The sequence below is a fragment of the Fukomys damarensis genome, unplaced genomic scaffold (genome assembly GCF_012274545.1).
Source record: "Fukomys damarensis isolate Sample0158 unplaced genomic scaffold, DMR_v1.0_HiC HiC_scaffold_17, whole genome shotgun sequence".
NCBI lineage: Eukaryota > Metazoa > Chordata > Mammalia > Rodentia > Bathyergidae > Fukomys > Fukomys damarensis.
In genome coordinates, this window is record NW_022900929.1 from 34,286,949 (window position 1) to 34,303,689 (window position 16,741).

The following is a 16,741-nucleotide window of genomic DNA, read 5'->3' on the forward strand; positions in this document are numbered from 1 at the left end:
TGAGGGCACACAAGCTTTCTCGCACACCCCAAGCCATCCTCCTGAGGACTCCGTTTCTGTCCCTAAACATCAGCCGTTTTGGGTGTCTTTGAGTCCTTTCCTGACGTGTCCTCAACAGTGGCTCCTTTCTGGGGTCAAGCACAAGTTTTTACATGTTGATGTTTTTGCTACATTTCTTCAGAAGAACCTCAGTGTCCCCATCTTACTCCCATTCTGCACTGATGCCAAGTGTGGTGTGGCCTCCTTGGGCAGCAAAAAATAAGCCAAACCCCTGAAGTCAGCCGCACAAGAGGGCTCTGAGCCACCAGGCTGATGGAGTGAGCCACGGCCGTGTCTTCGAGCCAGCGTGGATGACAGTCACAGATGGAAGGCTGCACTCCTGAGGCTCTGACCTGGCGCAGGAGGGGCCTGGAGATAGGGCTCACTCGTTTCCTGTCACACTGCAGAGCTGGACCTGGAGCCCCCAACTCCCGCTGCCAGCCTAGGCTCTGCCCACCAGACCACACTGCCTTCCTGAGCAGCATGGATGTGCAGCTTGGAACCAACAAGAAGCCACGGCATGCCTGAGCTGGGCCAGCCCTGGACATGCTGTGAAGGCATCTCCTGCACACACAGGTCCTCCCAGGCCTGCCGCTGTCCTGTCCAGGGCTCTCAGGAAGTGACCGCCGAACCTTGGCTCACACTTGAAACACATGGGCCCAGTGGGGCATTACTTTTGTGAACTTAGCTAGGACCAACTTCAGTCAAAAGACAGAATGGGGTAAACTAGAGCCATCAAATCCGGTTCTTAGTATAGTGGACAATGTGCAAATGCTTATGTCAGCTTTGTTCATAACTGCTAAACATTCGAAACAACTTCGCTTTTTGACTGATATATAAACAAATTGAAAAATGTTTAATGGAATACTACACAGAAACACACACACAAATGGATCTCAAAAACCTTACACTAAAGAAACAAGGCCAAACAAGAGCAAATTCTGTATTACATCATTTGTGTGAGTTCCTGGAAAAGGCATCTAATCTGTGGTGATGGGAAGCAGATAAGTGGTTACCGGGGTCCGAGGGGAGAAGCACAGATAGAGCAGGACCCCGACCCGGCCAGAAGCAAAGTAAAGAAATGAATGAGGCCTATGAGGCTGGCTGGCCACTGTTCTCTGGCACCTCAGGCGCTGCTCCAGATTCCTGTCTCCCTCCGGGGTCGTTCAGATCTAGGCTTCCTGAGCTCACCCCAGGCTGTGCTCAAACTTCCACTCTCCCTGCCCCAGCCTCTCAGAGTGCCAGGATTGAGGCGTGCACCAGCACTCCCAGCTTGTTACGTTAAATTACACTAATAAGGAGAGGGGCACAGAAGCAATCGGCTTTGAGACAATGACGTGTATTCAGGGGAGGGCTGCCGAAGGGAACGGCACCTGTGCAGAGCCACACAGACCACAAAGAGCAGACCCGGCCGAGTGGGGCGAGGATTTCAGGCAAGGGAATGGTGAGTGCAGCGTCCCTGACGTGGGAACGAACTGGTGTCACCAGGCATGCATGGCCCGTGTACCCGAATTCAGGTGTGTCAGGCCAGTGGACTCCCAGGCCACACAAGGCCTTGCTGCAACATGGTGAAAAGTCGGTCGCTGGGAGTGGGCAGTCACATCCCTTGCTTACGTTATTAGGAGATCACCTCTTGCCCTTCTGTAGAGACGGAAAAAGTTGGAGTCTGAGGCAAGAGTGGAGTGGGTGAGATGAATAACCAGGAACACCTGGCAGAAGCCACGTTTCACCTGTGGGGCCAAGGCCTGAGCCAGTCTGGTGCCCCAGGACATGGCCTGTTGTCATCACTGGTCCCCGGGAGCAACTTGATTTCTTCACTGACTGCTGTTTTCCTGTAGACTGTAGCCTTCCCCTTCATCTCCCGGCAGAGAGGCTACTATTTAGTGCACTCAATACATATTTGCTTGAATCTGTTATATCAGCATATTTTATCTTTTGCAGATGTACTTGATGTAGAGAGCATGATTTTCTATCTTCTTCCTATCAACATTGTTGTCCAGATCCATTTGTGCTACTGTGTCGTATTAGTCAGCTTTCTAATCACTGTGACACCTACGATTTAAAGGAGGAGAGGTTTAAATTGAGCTCACGGTTTCAGGGGATTCAGTCCATGGTTGGTTGACACGGTCAGCCATGCACTAAGGCAGAAGAGCGTGGCTAACGAAAGCTACCTGGTTCACAGCGGCCAGAAAGCTGAGTAGGAGAACAGCACCAAAAGGAGGGGGACCAGATGTATCCCTCAAGGTCACCCCTCCATGACCCAGAAGTGAGCTCCGTCAACCCCTTGGAGGTCTCAGAGCCCACCAGGCTGAAGCTCCACCCTAACGGCCACACACGTGTACATGTTACTTGTCACTCTGACCCGCCGTGTCCTAGGCCAGCTCCTCCATCTGTCACCTCTATTTTCCCAATGATGCCCACAGTTTGCCTCCATATTTCTGCAACCATAAGTGATGTGGAGGAGGTGCCCTTATGCACTCCTTTCTGCGCACTTCCAGAGTCTTCCCTGGGGATATAAGAGCCCAGTCAGCTGGTTCTGCGGACATCTTTGCTTTGACTAGGTAGTGACAGACTGACCGTGCTGCTGGCCCCCTCTTGCAGAACGGGGTATAGTGGTGCCCTTGCCCCACAGCTCCGACAGCACGTGTGTTGATCCAGCTTTCTCACCTAGTAGCTTTCCAACATAGTAGCTGTAGTGAAGTCTCATGTGTTGCTTTATTTTGTATTTTCCTGGTTTTTCCCGTGTTGATCTTTTTTTGTTTTGTAGCTCATCTCATAAATGGCATTAAGTGGAGATGCTGTCTTCTTGAACTCTGTGTTGCTGCTCACATTTGCTCTTGTCATCTGGTACAGTTTGTTCTTTCCTGTTGTTGTCTGGTGCTGATTGCATCACGCATTAAGATCTCTCATATGCTTGAAATCGTCTCCAACCTCTCTGTTCTGTTCCTATGCGTCCTATTCCAGGGCCGATAACATACTATTCTGTTCTATGGCTTTGTAATTTGTCTTAATGTCGGTAAAGCAAGACTCTCTCTTTTTTTTCTCTTCTCTCTTTTATTAGTGCGTGTTAATTATACAGAATTTGGGAGGGCTGGGGATTTAGCTCAGTGGCGCTGCCGCCTGCCTCGCAAGCAAAAGGTCCCTGAGTTTGATCCCCATCACCAAAAAAAACAAAACAAAAAAAATGAAAGAATTTGGGGTTCACTATGGCAATGAATCATAATTTTTAAAGGTCATCTTGTTATCCATGGATATTTATTAAGAGGAAGAAATATGACATATGTTTTAGAGGTAGGTGTATGCTTATGGCGTCTTTTGCTTTACTGAATTTTTAAATTTCTATGTATTCAAATAATCCAATATTTCTCTATTGGCTTCTAGATTTTGGGGGCCATGTTTAGGAAGATCCACCCCATCCAAATACTATATAAATATTCTCTAATACTTTACTGTAAATTATATATTAGTAATTATAAATTATATAAAACAATGTTTAATGATGAGATAATCCCCCCCCCGAGATTTATTTTGTGCAGCTATAAAGTCAAGATCTAACTTTATTTTATTCCAAAGAGTAAGCAAGCTTTTTTCCAGTAACCAATAGTCCAACCTTTCACCACTGACTTGAACTGCTTCCTGAAGAGCACCCTAAAATGCCGCACGCACCAAGGCGCGCTCCCGGCTCTGCTGCGTTCATGGGAAGTACTGGGACCCACAGGTTGTTGGCAAAGAGCAAAGCCTGTTACAGACACTGAAGTAGGATATTGGCAGGTGAGGGGCTGTGACCAGGGTCCAGCCAAGTGTGTTCAGGTGAAGACACAAGAAGCAGAGCCGTGCCTGGAAGAGGACAGGGAGGTCCCCAAGGCCCTGAGAGTCATCCCACTGGCCTCCCAGGGAAGTGGGGCCAGCGAGCTGCTGAGAGGAATGTGGTTCTCAGCGTCAGTCCCCCGAGCTGCGGGGTGGGGAGCTGCAGGCTGTCAAAAGCCAGCTCCTGGTCACCCACCCTGAGAGAGCCTCATCCCAGGCCCGGGGGACACATCTACCTCTGCCTAGCTCCCTGCTCATCTGGGAGGAGGGCTGTGGGGCAGAGAGGGGTTCAGCCCCTTCATCTGTTTGCAGAACAGAGTCGGGTGGCAAGGGCAGCTGGGAACCTGGCTTGGACCAGCCTTTCTGTGCCCATTTGGAGCCGCTGGACGGGGGTGTGGGGGGTTGCAGCCCGTGTTTTTGTCACTCTGTCATGGGCACTTCTGCCTCCCCAGCACATCCTCAGCCCCTCCTGCACCACTTAGCGTCCACACTGGACAACCGGCCATTTCATCCAGCCCCCTCTTCCCAAGCCTGGGAAGACTGCCTGAGCAGACCTCACAGGGTGGCACACAGCAGGCAGGCGTTGACATTTCCTGGTGGATGATCCGGCCGCAGCGGGAGGCTACACAGCCGCCAACTCAGTCAGAGGTGCCTGGGAGGGTGTGGAAGAAGGTTCCACCTGACCTCCTCTTCCTTAGCCTCCTACTCGATTTGATTTAATCCAGCTCAAGTGAGTAAGTTGAGGCTCTACTCACGAGGAGTTGAGGGTGAGGAAATTGCCGAAATGGGTGGGGTGGGGTGGGGACTTGTGGGACAAGGTCCCTATGGGAGGCCTTGAGGAATCCCTGGAGTTTGGAGCTTGCCCTGGGCCTGTTTGATTGGGAAAGTGGAGAATGGAGGGAATGAGGACAGGCGAGGCTCTGCCACTTGGAGGACGGCGCCGTGCCCGGGATGAGGTTGCCACAGCAGTTCTTGGATTCAGACGCCACCTCCTCCATGAACCATTCCTTCACTCGCCCTCCGCGGCGAGAACCCACTTCCCATCTGTGCTCCCGGCACAGTTCTTGGTGACAGAATTCTGTAAACCCCAGATCCTTACAAATAGTAAGGGTGTCGTGATCCTTCTAGGATGTCCCCTGTCCCCACATGGAGGCCTTCGCATCAGAGGTTCTCAAGAGCTGGACTCACTTGGTCCCTGCGAGTCTGTGAGTGGCTTCGAGCCTAGCATTTGCTCGTGAGTGACTTGTAAACAGTCAGTGCTCTCTAGGTGCAGGAGCTAAATTGGATCTGTGGAGTTACTGTGCGTTCTTGGCCGGGTAGGGAGGGGATCTTTGAGGGAGGCAGGCTAAAGCCCATCTTCTCTCAAGAGCGAGGCACAGGAAGAAGTTCTGCAGAGCCCACCCAAAGGCTCAAACGGCCCTGCATTCAGATCTCACCCTGGGTCCCATAAAATCACTCCTATCTATGGGCCTGAAAAGCCGGTTGTGGGGCCTCCGGCAAGAGTTGAGGCAGGAAACTCCCAAGAGTCGGGCAGCCAATCCGGCTGCCAGCAAAGCTGCCTTTATCCAGCCCAAGTGAGCCAAGTGCTAGGCCAGAGATAAGAATCATCCGCACAGGGCAGGGTGGGGCAGCACATCCTCTCACCAGCAGGGGCTGAGCTTCCCCCCTCTCTGCCTGGCCTCCCAGGAGGCAGGACAGAGGCAGCTGCCCTGGACTCTCTGCTGACCACAACAGCTTCGGCCAACTGTTTCTTTCTTCCCTCTGTATCGTAGGGATGCTGTCCCTGCCTCCCATGCGATCACAGCTGCTGGGGTGCAGAGCCCCGGGCTAGAGTGGAGTTAGGATGGAGGGTACCTCCCCGGTGGGGCACGTATGAGTCATGACCTCAGGAAGCTGGAGAGCCAGGGGCTTCTCCAGTCACAAGGCCCCAGCACCCTCTTCCTGCCACCTGCTATGCCCTTGGGCAGCCCACTCACTCTGAGACTGCAGGCTGCTGTTCCCACAGCCAGAGCCCCAGCTAGGTCCTGCATTTCTAAAGTCTGCAGATAGTGGTCCCTTGGGGATAAGAGACCTCACCAGGCACTCCAGCCTGCTACCCTCCTTAACCACTCCCTGCCAAGCCAGCCACTGCCAAAAGGCAGCCAGGAGGGTGGAGCTCTGAGTCACAATATAAGCTCCTGGTGCTGCCACCCAGCTAGAAAGCCGCCACAATGCTGCAGAGGAGGACACCTGCCTGGATCTCCCACTCCCTGCGACACCCATGCCACACAGAGGACAGTGGGTGCTTGGCCCCCTGTGTCTTTAAGGTGAGGTGTAGGCTGGGGGCATGGCCAGGAGGTCAGGGGCAGGGGCTGGGGCTGAGGGCAAGAGACAGGTACCCTGAGGGCAAGAGCCTCTACCTAGACCTGGGGGAGATGGTTTAGCCAAGTTGGGGCCAGACCTCCTAGGCAGATGCCCAGCTGAAGGTAACTGAGAGCTCTACAAGGTCCTGTGTAGTGGCTCAGGGCTATCCTGGGGCCAGGCCAGCACCCAGAGTACCAGGTACTGAGTACTGCCAGGGAGGATCCAGACCTGTACTGGTGACGAGTGGGTTTTAATCCTATGGATATCTGGGGCTTGTAGGCTGTGGGAGTGTGTGGTGTGTGGTGAGAACTGGTGGCACTGCTGATCTGTCGCCACTAGCTGCAAAGCTATTGGCCTGTGTTTATCGTCAAGGACCTGGGTCCAGGCAACTCCTCCCAGCCTCATGGCAGACCCTGGGCTCATGGGTCAGGCTGCTAGCACTTGGGGCAAACTCTGTCTCAGTTTCCCTATCTAGGCAATAGGAAGACAACCTGCGGGGAGGGCTATCAGTGAGGACCCAAGGGCAGCAACTTCTTTCTCGTCTCCCTCCAGAGCCTGGTCCCACCCACACTAGGTCACTGATGGAGCTGAGAGATGCCCAGCAAGGTTCTTGTCCCTGCAGGGGGAACACAGAGGCCCTGTTGAGTCTTCTCAGAGGGAGGGAGGGGAGCTCCGAGCTCCATGGTGACTGTTGGCCCTGCTTCCCCGGCCAGGACAGACAGCACCTCCTGGGCCGAGCTTTCCTCATAGGTGCCGAGAGGGCCTCTGTACTTTCCAAGAACATAGGGCAGGATCCCTCTTCACAGAGGGGACTGAGCCCCATTTGAAGACGGTGGGGAGGCAATCAAGAGCTGAGGCCCCGGAGTATGATTCCAGGGACCTCCACCAGCTGCTCTGGTCCCTCCAGTCTTGGAGGGGCCATGTGAGTTGGTACTAGGACTTCTTGCCTTGACTACTCACTCAGCTTGAGTAATAGAAAGTAAAACAGCCACAGAGGCCCCTCCCAGGTGACCTCTAGTCTGGGGCATTGCTCTGGCTGATTGGGACCTGTTCCAGGGTCCCAGACATCCCCATCCCAAAGATCTCCTCGGAGAGAGGGCTCATGTATTCAGGAAGATGTCACCAGGGTCATCTGAGTTCTGGCACAGGGCTGTAGAGAGCTGGTGGCTATGCCCCGCTCTCTAAGGAGGAGGAGGTGGTGTCACCTGCCACACCTGCCCTGAGATTTCCTGAGGAGGACAGCTGTCTTCCCTCTCCGGGCACCTCCACCTCATGGGATGAGCTGGTGAGGAAATGCCTGGCCTGGGTGGGCATCCGATCCCCCAATTCTGAGACCTGGTAGTCAGACCTCACCCCTCAACCCCTGCTAGCCAGAAGCCAGACCCTGGAGCCCATCTGTAACTAACCATTCTTTGGAACAATCTGTAGTAAGAGCTGTCCTCTTGGGTATAGGGAGAGGCCTGACTGGGAGCGGAGGGATTTATTCCTGCCTCTGCCATAAGCCAGTCTAGTTCATGACCCAGAGCAAGCCAGTGTTGGTCCGGCAGGGCAGATGGATGAGACCCACACCTGGGTCAGAGCGTGACTCTGCAGCTTCCACCTGTGCCAGCCCGTGTGAGATGTAATCTCCTGAACGTGGTCTCCTCTCCGCTGAAGCAGGTGATATTACCTTCCTCCGAGGCTGCCTGCAGAGTTAGCACCCAGTGTGAGGCACAGCCAGGCATGCAAGGGGAAGGATCACTCTTGTTCCCCACCCCCATCTCACCAGGGGTCATAGCTCTAGAGCTGGGCCTGGGAAGGGGCAGCACTGGATTTCATAACAGCCGGTCCTGAGACTCTAGGGGCTGCTGCTTTTCCATGTGAACTGACAAGGCCCTCAGTCCTGAGCAGGTCTCACGGGGAAGTCAAGCTTGGAGGTGAAGGCCAGGCAGGAGACTGGGGCTGTGTGTGTCTGCAGCCTGAGCAGTGGGGTTCTCCCACATGGCTTCCCAGGGAACTGCTGCCCTGCCCCTCCTTCCTGGCACCATGGACAGATGGTTCCAGTGGCTGAATAGGCCTCTGGGCCATCTGTCAAAGTTTCTGCAGTGACTTCCAAGCCCCTGTGTGTGTGCGCCCTGCTCTTCACCCCAGGATCTGTCCCATGCCCTGCAAAATGAAGGATTATCTCAGCCCCTACCCCAGGGCTGCAGCCAAGTGGCTTGGTACCAGCTCATGCCTGTTATTAAATAGTCCAACTTTCACCTGACATCTAATCCCAGCCCGGCATCTTTCCTTCAGGGATGGGCTTATCCAAGAGTCCCTGGAGTAGTGGCCCCTTACCGCATGAGTGACTTCATAAACTTGGGTTTCACAGTCTCACTGGTCTATGGACTCCATATTCTTCATATGCAGACACTGTGCTGGGTTCTATTGCAGCTGTCTATTGTAGATCAGTTGTCTCTGGGGCTGTGCATTTTTGGCCATCTCTAGCACTAGTCCTGTGGAGCTATTATATCAGGAGTAAAATGCACACATTCCTTCCAATTCAAGATCATTTTTATTAGCTGGATGTGGTGACACATGGCTATAATCCCAGCACTTGGGAGGCTGAGGCAGGAGGATCACTGTGAATTCGAGACCAGCCTGGACTACATAGGGAGTTCCAGGTCAGTCTCAACTACATATTCTCAACCCCCCCAAAAAAACAAACAAAACAAACAAACAAACAAAAAACCCAAAACACCAACAAGATCATTTTTATTGAAATATACCTAGATCTTCTTCCCAGCACGGTCCTCTGCAGTGTCTTCAAAGCCCTTCCAAGCTCTGTCTCTGTTGCCAAAATGTCAGAGCGCTATTTGGAGTACTTTGAAACTGGTCTCTCCTGAAAATTCCTGAGCTTGAAAGCATGGCCTGGGTCTCAAGGGAGACACAAAGGAGGCCTCTGTGTGCTAAGAAACAAGAACTTCCTCAGGGACCCTGATGCTGCGACACACTCTGGATGTCCACAAACAACAGTGATCACAGAATGTGTCGGTAGAGACTCAGACAACAAGAACACAGCCAATAGGCAGACTGCTGAATCTGGGGTTATCAGGGGGGATTTGGAAGAACCCTGGGTGAAATAAAAGGCTGCAGGAAAACTGGCTCTCAGAAATGAAAATCGAGGGAGAGGGGAGAGAGGGCAAGTGACACTTGCCTTCAGGTTTGCCAAGGGTCACTTAAGTGTGAGAGCATAGCAGTGCTTCAGAGCACAGGTTTGAGAAATAGAACTGAATTCAAACTCAGGTTCCTCTGATTCTAGCTGACAGCCTCATGTCCAAGGACTGAGCCCCAGATTATCCGTCCATAAAATAAGGCTAATAGTAACTGCTTCCTGGTGTAGTGGTAAGGATTAAGCAATATAGCCCACAGAGCATATGTACACAGCACACACCGCATGGAAGACCCTCAGTGGTGACTGCTGACACTGACGCTGTAGTTGCAGAGTTAGAGCAGAAAAATAACCCACCCCGTAGGCAGGTATGGAGATTCGGCGACAGGACAGAGTGTTGCCATGAATGCTGGAGACCTTGAGTGAAGTTGCAAGGAAAGCTGTGACTACTCCTTCCCTTCTGGAGCAGACCTTCAAAGAACCACGCTGGGCACGGGGCAGCCCTTACTGGAGACAGAGAAAGGCCATGACGGCTGAGAAGACCCCGGGCCCTGAGTTCAGAGCCGGCCGGACAGACCCCTGCCTAGCCGAGGCCTTTCCAGCTCCGGATGGGATTCCAGGTGCCCTCTGAGAAAGCGGGCGGTGGGACCCAGCTTGCCTGGACTGTGCTCCTGCTGAAAGGTGATTCCTGCCTCCTCACCAGGCCAGACCAGGACCCTCTCTGTCCAGGTGGGAAGTGAGACATGAAAAGCCCACTGTGTCCAGAGCCAGAAGAGAAACCAGGTGTGTGGCTCACAACAGAATGCGGTCCAAGCAAGCTACTGGCTGAAAACCAAAATGTCTGGAGTTGAGTCACAAAAGGCATCCCCCAGCTGTGTGTAACTGTCAGCCTGAATTTTGTCCTGGTTTTAGGCAGCTGTTGGTGAGAGAAGAGGAAGAGATGCAGACATTGTGTGTCTAACTCATGGACAATATAACTTAGCACCCTTCAGTTGTTGCTGGCTAGAACCAAGCCCCAGGAAAGTATGGAGGGACAGACAGCAAAGTAATGATGATTGTCTCTGAGTGGTGGCATTATGGGGACTTTTTCTTCCACCTTTGTGTTTTTCTACAAACTTTGGTACTATTTAAACAGAGAAAAAATGCATCTTCTTTAATGTTGTTGTTTGTTTGTTTGTTTTTTGTGGTACTGGGGATTGAACTCGGGACCTTGTTGCTTGCAAGGCGGGCAGCAGAACCACTGAGCCAAATCCCTGGCCCCCAAAATTGCATCTTCTGATAAAGGCTCAAAGTGGTTCTGGCTGTGCACTAGAGCACTGGCAGCATGCTGGTAGGCAGGCTGGCACAAGGTAGACTGGAGGAGTCAGTGGCATTTGTGTGGGCTCAGGCTACGAGTGGACAGTGACAGAGATAGAGACTTTGCAATTTGCTGGATAAAGAGGAGCTGGTGAGAAGGAGACAGAGAGAGGTGTTTTCAGGGCCCCAGGAGGACAAAATCGCACAGGGGTAGAGCCACTCCCACTACACCCACTGTGGGCATAAGGAGGGTTGTTGGCTAGAGTTTGAGATGATGGCAGGCTCTCAGGACATGATCAAAACAAAAAGAGGAGAAGGATAGAGGGGAAAACACCAGAACCGAGTGAGCAGGGCTCAGGCTGTCTGCACACCCAGCCATTAGCACAGCTCCATGGGAAAGGAAGGGTCCTTGGGTCAGCAGTACCAACAGAGGAATCTGACAGGAATTAGTCATCAGACTGAGGGTGACTTGTGCTTTGGCCATTGTGAAAGAGAAGCCATTGAAGGTCATCCAGACTTCACAAGGCTCAATAGCAGGGAAGAAGAAAGAGGCAAATTGTTCACTAGGAGGGAGAAGTTTGGGATCAAAAGGACTTGGGGGAAGGTGCAGGTCCTGGGCTGGAGCTAAGCACTAGGATAGTGGTAGGGGGCACTTGGCCTGAGGACCCTGGTGAGTAGGTATCTGTCACCCTCCAGACACACTGTTTCTGCCTCCTGAGCAAGCTGCCATGTTGGACAAACAAGAGAGTTTCTCTCTCGCTCTCTCTCTCTCTCTCTCTCTCTCTCTCTCCCTCTGTGTGTGTGTGACACACACACAGTTATTCAATGGGGAAGAAGAGTGAGACTACCTCAGAACTCCTTTGTTGTTACTGTTCCCTCTTGAACTTGGGTTGGGACACTCATCTGTTTATTCACTCATTTAACAGATGCTTATTGAATACCTTTTATATATCAGCAGAGGTGTGAAGATGAAAACCAGTAGGGTCCCAAGCTTAGGAGCTTCCAGAATCTTCCAGGCAGGAGAGAAGACAGATACCCAACAAACAAGGACAAGATAGCATGGAGGTTGCTGTAGTGCAAGTGGTCAGGGAGGCATGCATGGTGTTTGTATCAGCCAGCTTTCCATTGCTGGGACAAAAATACTGAGCACACAATTTAAAAGAAGAAGGTGTTAATTTGGCTCACAGTTTCAGAGGTTTCAGTCAATGGTCAGTTGCCTCCAAGGCAGAAACGTCAAGGCAGAAGCACATGTGGAAGAAATCTGCTCACCTCAGGGTGGCTGGGAAGCAGAGGCCAGAAAGGACACCAGATATAATCTTCTGTGACCCTACCCAGATACACACAGAGGTGTTTCACTAATCTCCTAGGTGTCTCACCAGCCAATCAAGTTGACAGTCAAGATTAACTGTCACAGTTGGAGTCTCCCCAGGGGAACTGGCCTTGGGGTGAAGCTTGAACTCTGAGTCTACTGTCCTCTCAATCCACAGGAAGGGCTGTCTCCATGCCACTTGTTGACCGTGAGGGTCATCCGGATGAAAAATGTCCGCCAGGCTGATTTATGTGAGTATCCTCCTGTCCCTTCCCTCCTTCTCTGCTTGTGGGGCCTGGATGATGAGAGGCCCTGGCTGGAGAAATGGTTAGGGGCGTGTGTGTGTGTCTGCGTGCGTGTGCATGCCTATGTATGTGTGGGCACATATAGGCGCTCCACCCTGATTGCGTTGTAGACTTTGGGGTTCACATTATTTTCAAGGCCCTCACTCATCCTGTTACCTGGGCACTACCAGCCTTGCAGTCTGTGCCTGCATCTGTCCCCCTGCTCTCCCCTCTCCACGTTCTCCTCCTCCTCACGTCCATCCCCAGGAGCACATTTTCTCACACTTCTTACCCTTCCAGGAGTGTAGGGGGGAACCCATGATGTCAGGGTGAAGTAGGAAGAGATGGAGCCAGCTGCCCACCCTTCCCAGAGCACTTTCTCGGCACAGGGATCCCGAGCTGGGTCTGGGACAGGGCAAGGGGAGGCGGGAACTGCAACACACAGCTCTGCAGTCCAACCTCAAGGATGTGTGCAGACTTACCAGAGCTTCTAGGCAGGGTTTCTTGCATTCTTCTTCCCCCTTCATCCTAGCACCTGGCCAGGGGGCTTCCGATTCAGGAAAGATGAAGGCATCAGTGTAGTGGGAAGCCCCCATCTGAGATCAGCCTTCCCCGTGCTGCCTTCACCTTGCCCCATTGAGAGGAGGTGTGGTACCCCCAGGAAGGAGCTCTGTGTACAGGATCTGTAGCTGAGGGTGTCCCTGCTCACTGGTGACCATACAGGAATGGCTCAAGGTCTAAAGTGTTCCCCATCGACTGAAGAGGGCCAGAGGTGACAGAAACACAGACACACAGCCAAGATCCTGAGCTTACTTTTTCCTTTTCTTTTTTCATTACTGGAGATTGAACCCAGAGCCTTCATACTGAGCTACAACCCCAACCCTTTTCTATTTTTTTTACTATGAGATAGAGTCTCGCTAAATTTCCCAATTTGGGCCAAAATTTAGAATTATATCTCTTCTTCCTAGAATGCTGGGATTATAAGCATGTGCCATCACTCCCAGCTCTGAGCTTACATTTTTAACAAGGGAAATGCCCATGTCCAAAGCAGTTGCAGAAAATAGAGAAGGCATTTTGACCTTGTCACTACAGAATTTAGAACCACAGGACACAGATATGGGAGAGACAAGAAAGGTGCACTGGGGACCTGGGCTGGACAGGGGTAGGGTGTAGGTGCCCAGAGACGTGGGAGCCTGTGTGGGAGGCTGTTCTGAGAGAACAGGGTCTGTCTCCTGAGCCACGTTTTTGGGCTGGCCAAGCGGGCTGTCTAAGCACTGTATGATCTCCCTGGGAACTACATGGTACTTGCAGGAGGTCCATTTTGGAGACAAGGGATTAATGGTTGCTAAGGTGGAAGCAGTGCTTGGCTCCAGGCCTGGAGAGCTGGAGAGATGAGACAGGCCAGGGAAGGAGGCTGAAGGCGACTTGTGGAGAGGCCAGAGTCCAGGCAGAAGAGGTGTCTGATGGCCTCTAAGTGACAGGTGCCTGAGTTCCCGAGGAAGGGATTGCAGGACTTCCTGGGGGTTGATTGCCCTGAAGCACAGTGGCAGAGGCAAGGAGCTTGCAAAGTGGGGTGAATGTGGAGGAGGGCACTGAGTCCTGTATTCCCAGAGAGCGAGGAACCAAGCAGGACTCAGACTGAGTTTCTGCAGTGTGGGGTGTCTGGGACTCAGCACATGGGCCTATGTCACCAAGTGGCCACACAGAGGGCTTCCCGGGGCTTTCCCAGCCCACCAGTGTGTGAGCTGAGGAACCAGAAATGTCCCCTGCACCTGGGCTGTGCTCCGGCCAAGGTGTGTCACTCACTTACTTCACCCCATCTTGGGCAGAGGTGATCCCTCCCCTCGGGGACGGCACCAGCAACCCCTGCCCTCTTCCACCTTCTCCAGAGGTGTGTCTGTCCAGCCCCTTGAGTCACCTGGCCATGGGTGCATCCAGACCTTCCCAAGGTCCGGTACCCTTTCTGCTGCTTCTCCCTACTACATCTGTCCTCCCCGAGGGCATTTTGGTTCTGCCAGCCTCCTCTTGTGATTTATGTTTTCTTCACTCCCCGAGGACCTGGAGAGCATTTGTCATGCTAGTATCTGTCACATCAGGTCTGGACTCCGATAGCATGGCCTGAGCCGTTCCCTGGTTAGGTTGAGACTATCCCGATGGCTTCTGGGTCTTGGGTCACTCTTGCTCAAAACTGCTCCCTTCTGGCTTGAATCCAAAGTGAAGCGCTCTGCAGTTTAGGTCTGTATCCCATCTACACCCATGTTTCCCAAGATTGTGGGGAGGCTAGTGGCAGGGAGGACACAGAGCTTCAGGGATGAGCTCTTTGACAAGAACTAAAAGAGCACATGGCCCAGCTCTGGACCAGGACTTGGAAACAGTCAGACTCAGAAAACTCCAGCAATTAAGAGTTCTTATTCTTCTTGGAAACGCTGATTAAAACCCAAACCAGCACCTCCACAAGTGTCAAGTAGGTGAGTCTGAGATACTGGGGAGACAATATTGTGAACATCTGTGAAGATGACTGAGTCATCTCCGAAAACCACAATCCAAGAAAGTGTACACTTCATTCTTATGAACAAGCCCTTTGTCACTCCGTGGGAAATGAAGACTAGACCCTGATTTTGCCAGGAAATCTCCTGGAGTCCTAGAAATTCTGAGATTAGGTCATCACTTCTTTATCATTCCTCATGGCCAGTGTCATGGCCACTACCCTGATCGTCATCCAAGCACTGGCTGATTCTCCTCCCTCACCCACTTCCCCAGGATTCCTTATCCTTATTCCCAACATTTTGCGTGTTGGGAGGTGGACAACATTCTGAAATAGAACTAGAAATCAACATCAGTAATGTGGATTCTAGTCAATCTTGTCTCTTCCAGTGCTTTTATCTTAACTAGAATTTAAGCATTAGGCTAAAATCCTAGAGATTTTACCTAGTGTGTTTAATGGCATGGACTGATGATAGGTAAACAGTTTTGGAGGGAAGAAGGCCTTCGCAGGTCTATCAAGTCAGGCATGTGCAGCAGGCCTTCGAGAGCCAAGAGGTATAGAGTTGGTCACTCTCACCATATAGGAAGCAGACGTAAGGAGAATATTCCAGGCCCAGCAGGAAGGGCTTGTGTACAGGAAAAGCCAAGGGAGGACTCCAAGAGGAAGAGCAGGTCCCTGGTGCAGTTCCCTGCGGGCAGAGCAATTAGACATGCCAACCTGCTTACCTGGATATGCAGTGACTCAGTAGAATTTCATAGGTACTAAGGCAGGAAGTAGAGATTTTCATTCATTTGTTATCAGTTCATTCATTCAAGACATCTGGTGAGTGCTAGAAACATAGCAGCCTGCCCCAGCCCTCTGGTGTTCACCGAATGATGTAGAGATCCCGCCCCCCGCTGTCAGTGCTGAGTAATGAGTGCGTCTCCAGGAGAGGAGCAGGGGCTCTGGGCCACAGCTGGCACCAAGGGAAGAGGAGCTTCCTTCAGAAACCAGAGGGGCCACCCAGGAGAGGGGAGGGCAGAGAAGAGAGGAGAGTCACAGGCAGAAGGACCAGCCTGTGCAAAGGGCTCTGGAGACCCACGGGTCGCCTTTGGTGTGGATGTGCAAGAGCCTTGTGTGCGTGCGTGTGAGTGTGAGCGTGTGATGGGGACAAGAACAGAGACAAGGAGCACAGTGGGACAGTGGCCCCAGAGGCAACAGTGCCTGCTGCAGGGCTGTGGCAGTGCAGATGGAGGTGGTGCGGTCGACAGAGGTGAAGTTGGAAGGACTCAGCCTAGGCTGGGATTGGGGTTGAGGGCTGGGTTACCCGCGCTGATGGCAAGATGGACAGGTCGGGCACGGTGTCCGACCCTTGAGCTGTCCAGAGCAGTGGGGAGGAGTGGGAAATGCTTTTCTTCTGATTCTGCTGACACTTGCTCATTCTTTCTACCCGGATTAGATTATTATCATGATACAAGGACTGCATCATCTCACTTTTATTCGGTGGGAAGAGGGATGTGCATTCCTATTCACTGAACGGTGAGCTCTCAAAGATCAGGGGTAAAGTCAGAAGCCAGGAATGCCTGGAACAGAAAATGTAGTTACCGACACGGATAAGCTGTAAGAATGATGACAGTTGTAGACTGAGTCAGTCCTGGGGGACAGCCCTGATGCTATCTCGTAATATGTTGATTAATAATCATCAACTACTTCGGTTCAATCCTACCAGTGTAGGATTCCCACCCTAACCAGTGCTGCCTCTAGAGGACTCTGACACTGAAACTGTACTGCCTGTTACCATTCTCTACAACCTGGTACGTACCCTGATTTACCTCAGCAGTTGTTGCGAGACTGACAAAGACAGGTCCAGCCCCTCTTCTCCTCTCCACTGAGGCAGAAGGGAGAGGAGCCAAGATGGGGTGCTAGTCCTCCACATCCCTTCTGCTTCTCCAACCAGAAGACTCAAGAGGGGTCCTTCTTTCCTTCCTTCCTTCCTTCCCTCCTCCCCACCATCCCTCCTCCTCTTTCTTCTTCCTCTTCTCCCCCTTCTCCCCTTTCTTTCTCCC

General features: G+C 52.3%; 1 protein-coding gene across 6 annotated transcripts in view; it reads left to right on the plus strand.

The window, feature by feature from the left end:
- Positions 1-16,741, plus strand: part of Pla2g4e (phospholipase A2 group IVE) — a 67,813-nt gene that overhangs the window by 23,722 nt on the left and 27,350 nt on the right. For 5 of the 6 annotated variants that reach the window (XM_010624757.2, XM_010624758.2, XM_010624759.2 and 2 more), the window contains exon 3: positions 12,106-12,178. In XM_010624757.2, the coding sequence (XP_010623059.1) occupies positions 12,106-12,178 (73 nt within the window). Of the gene's footprint in view, positions 1-6,088; positions 6,153-12,105; positions 12,179-16,741 lie in introns of those variants that run through there. The other variant, XM_010624761.2, reaches the window with a different exon arrangement.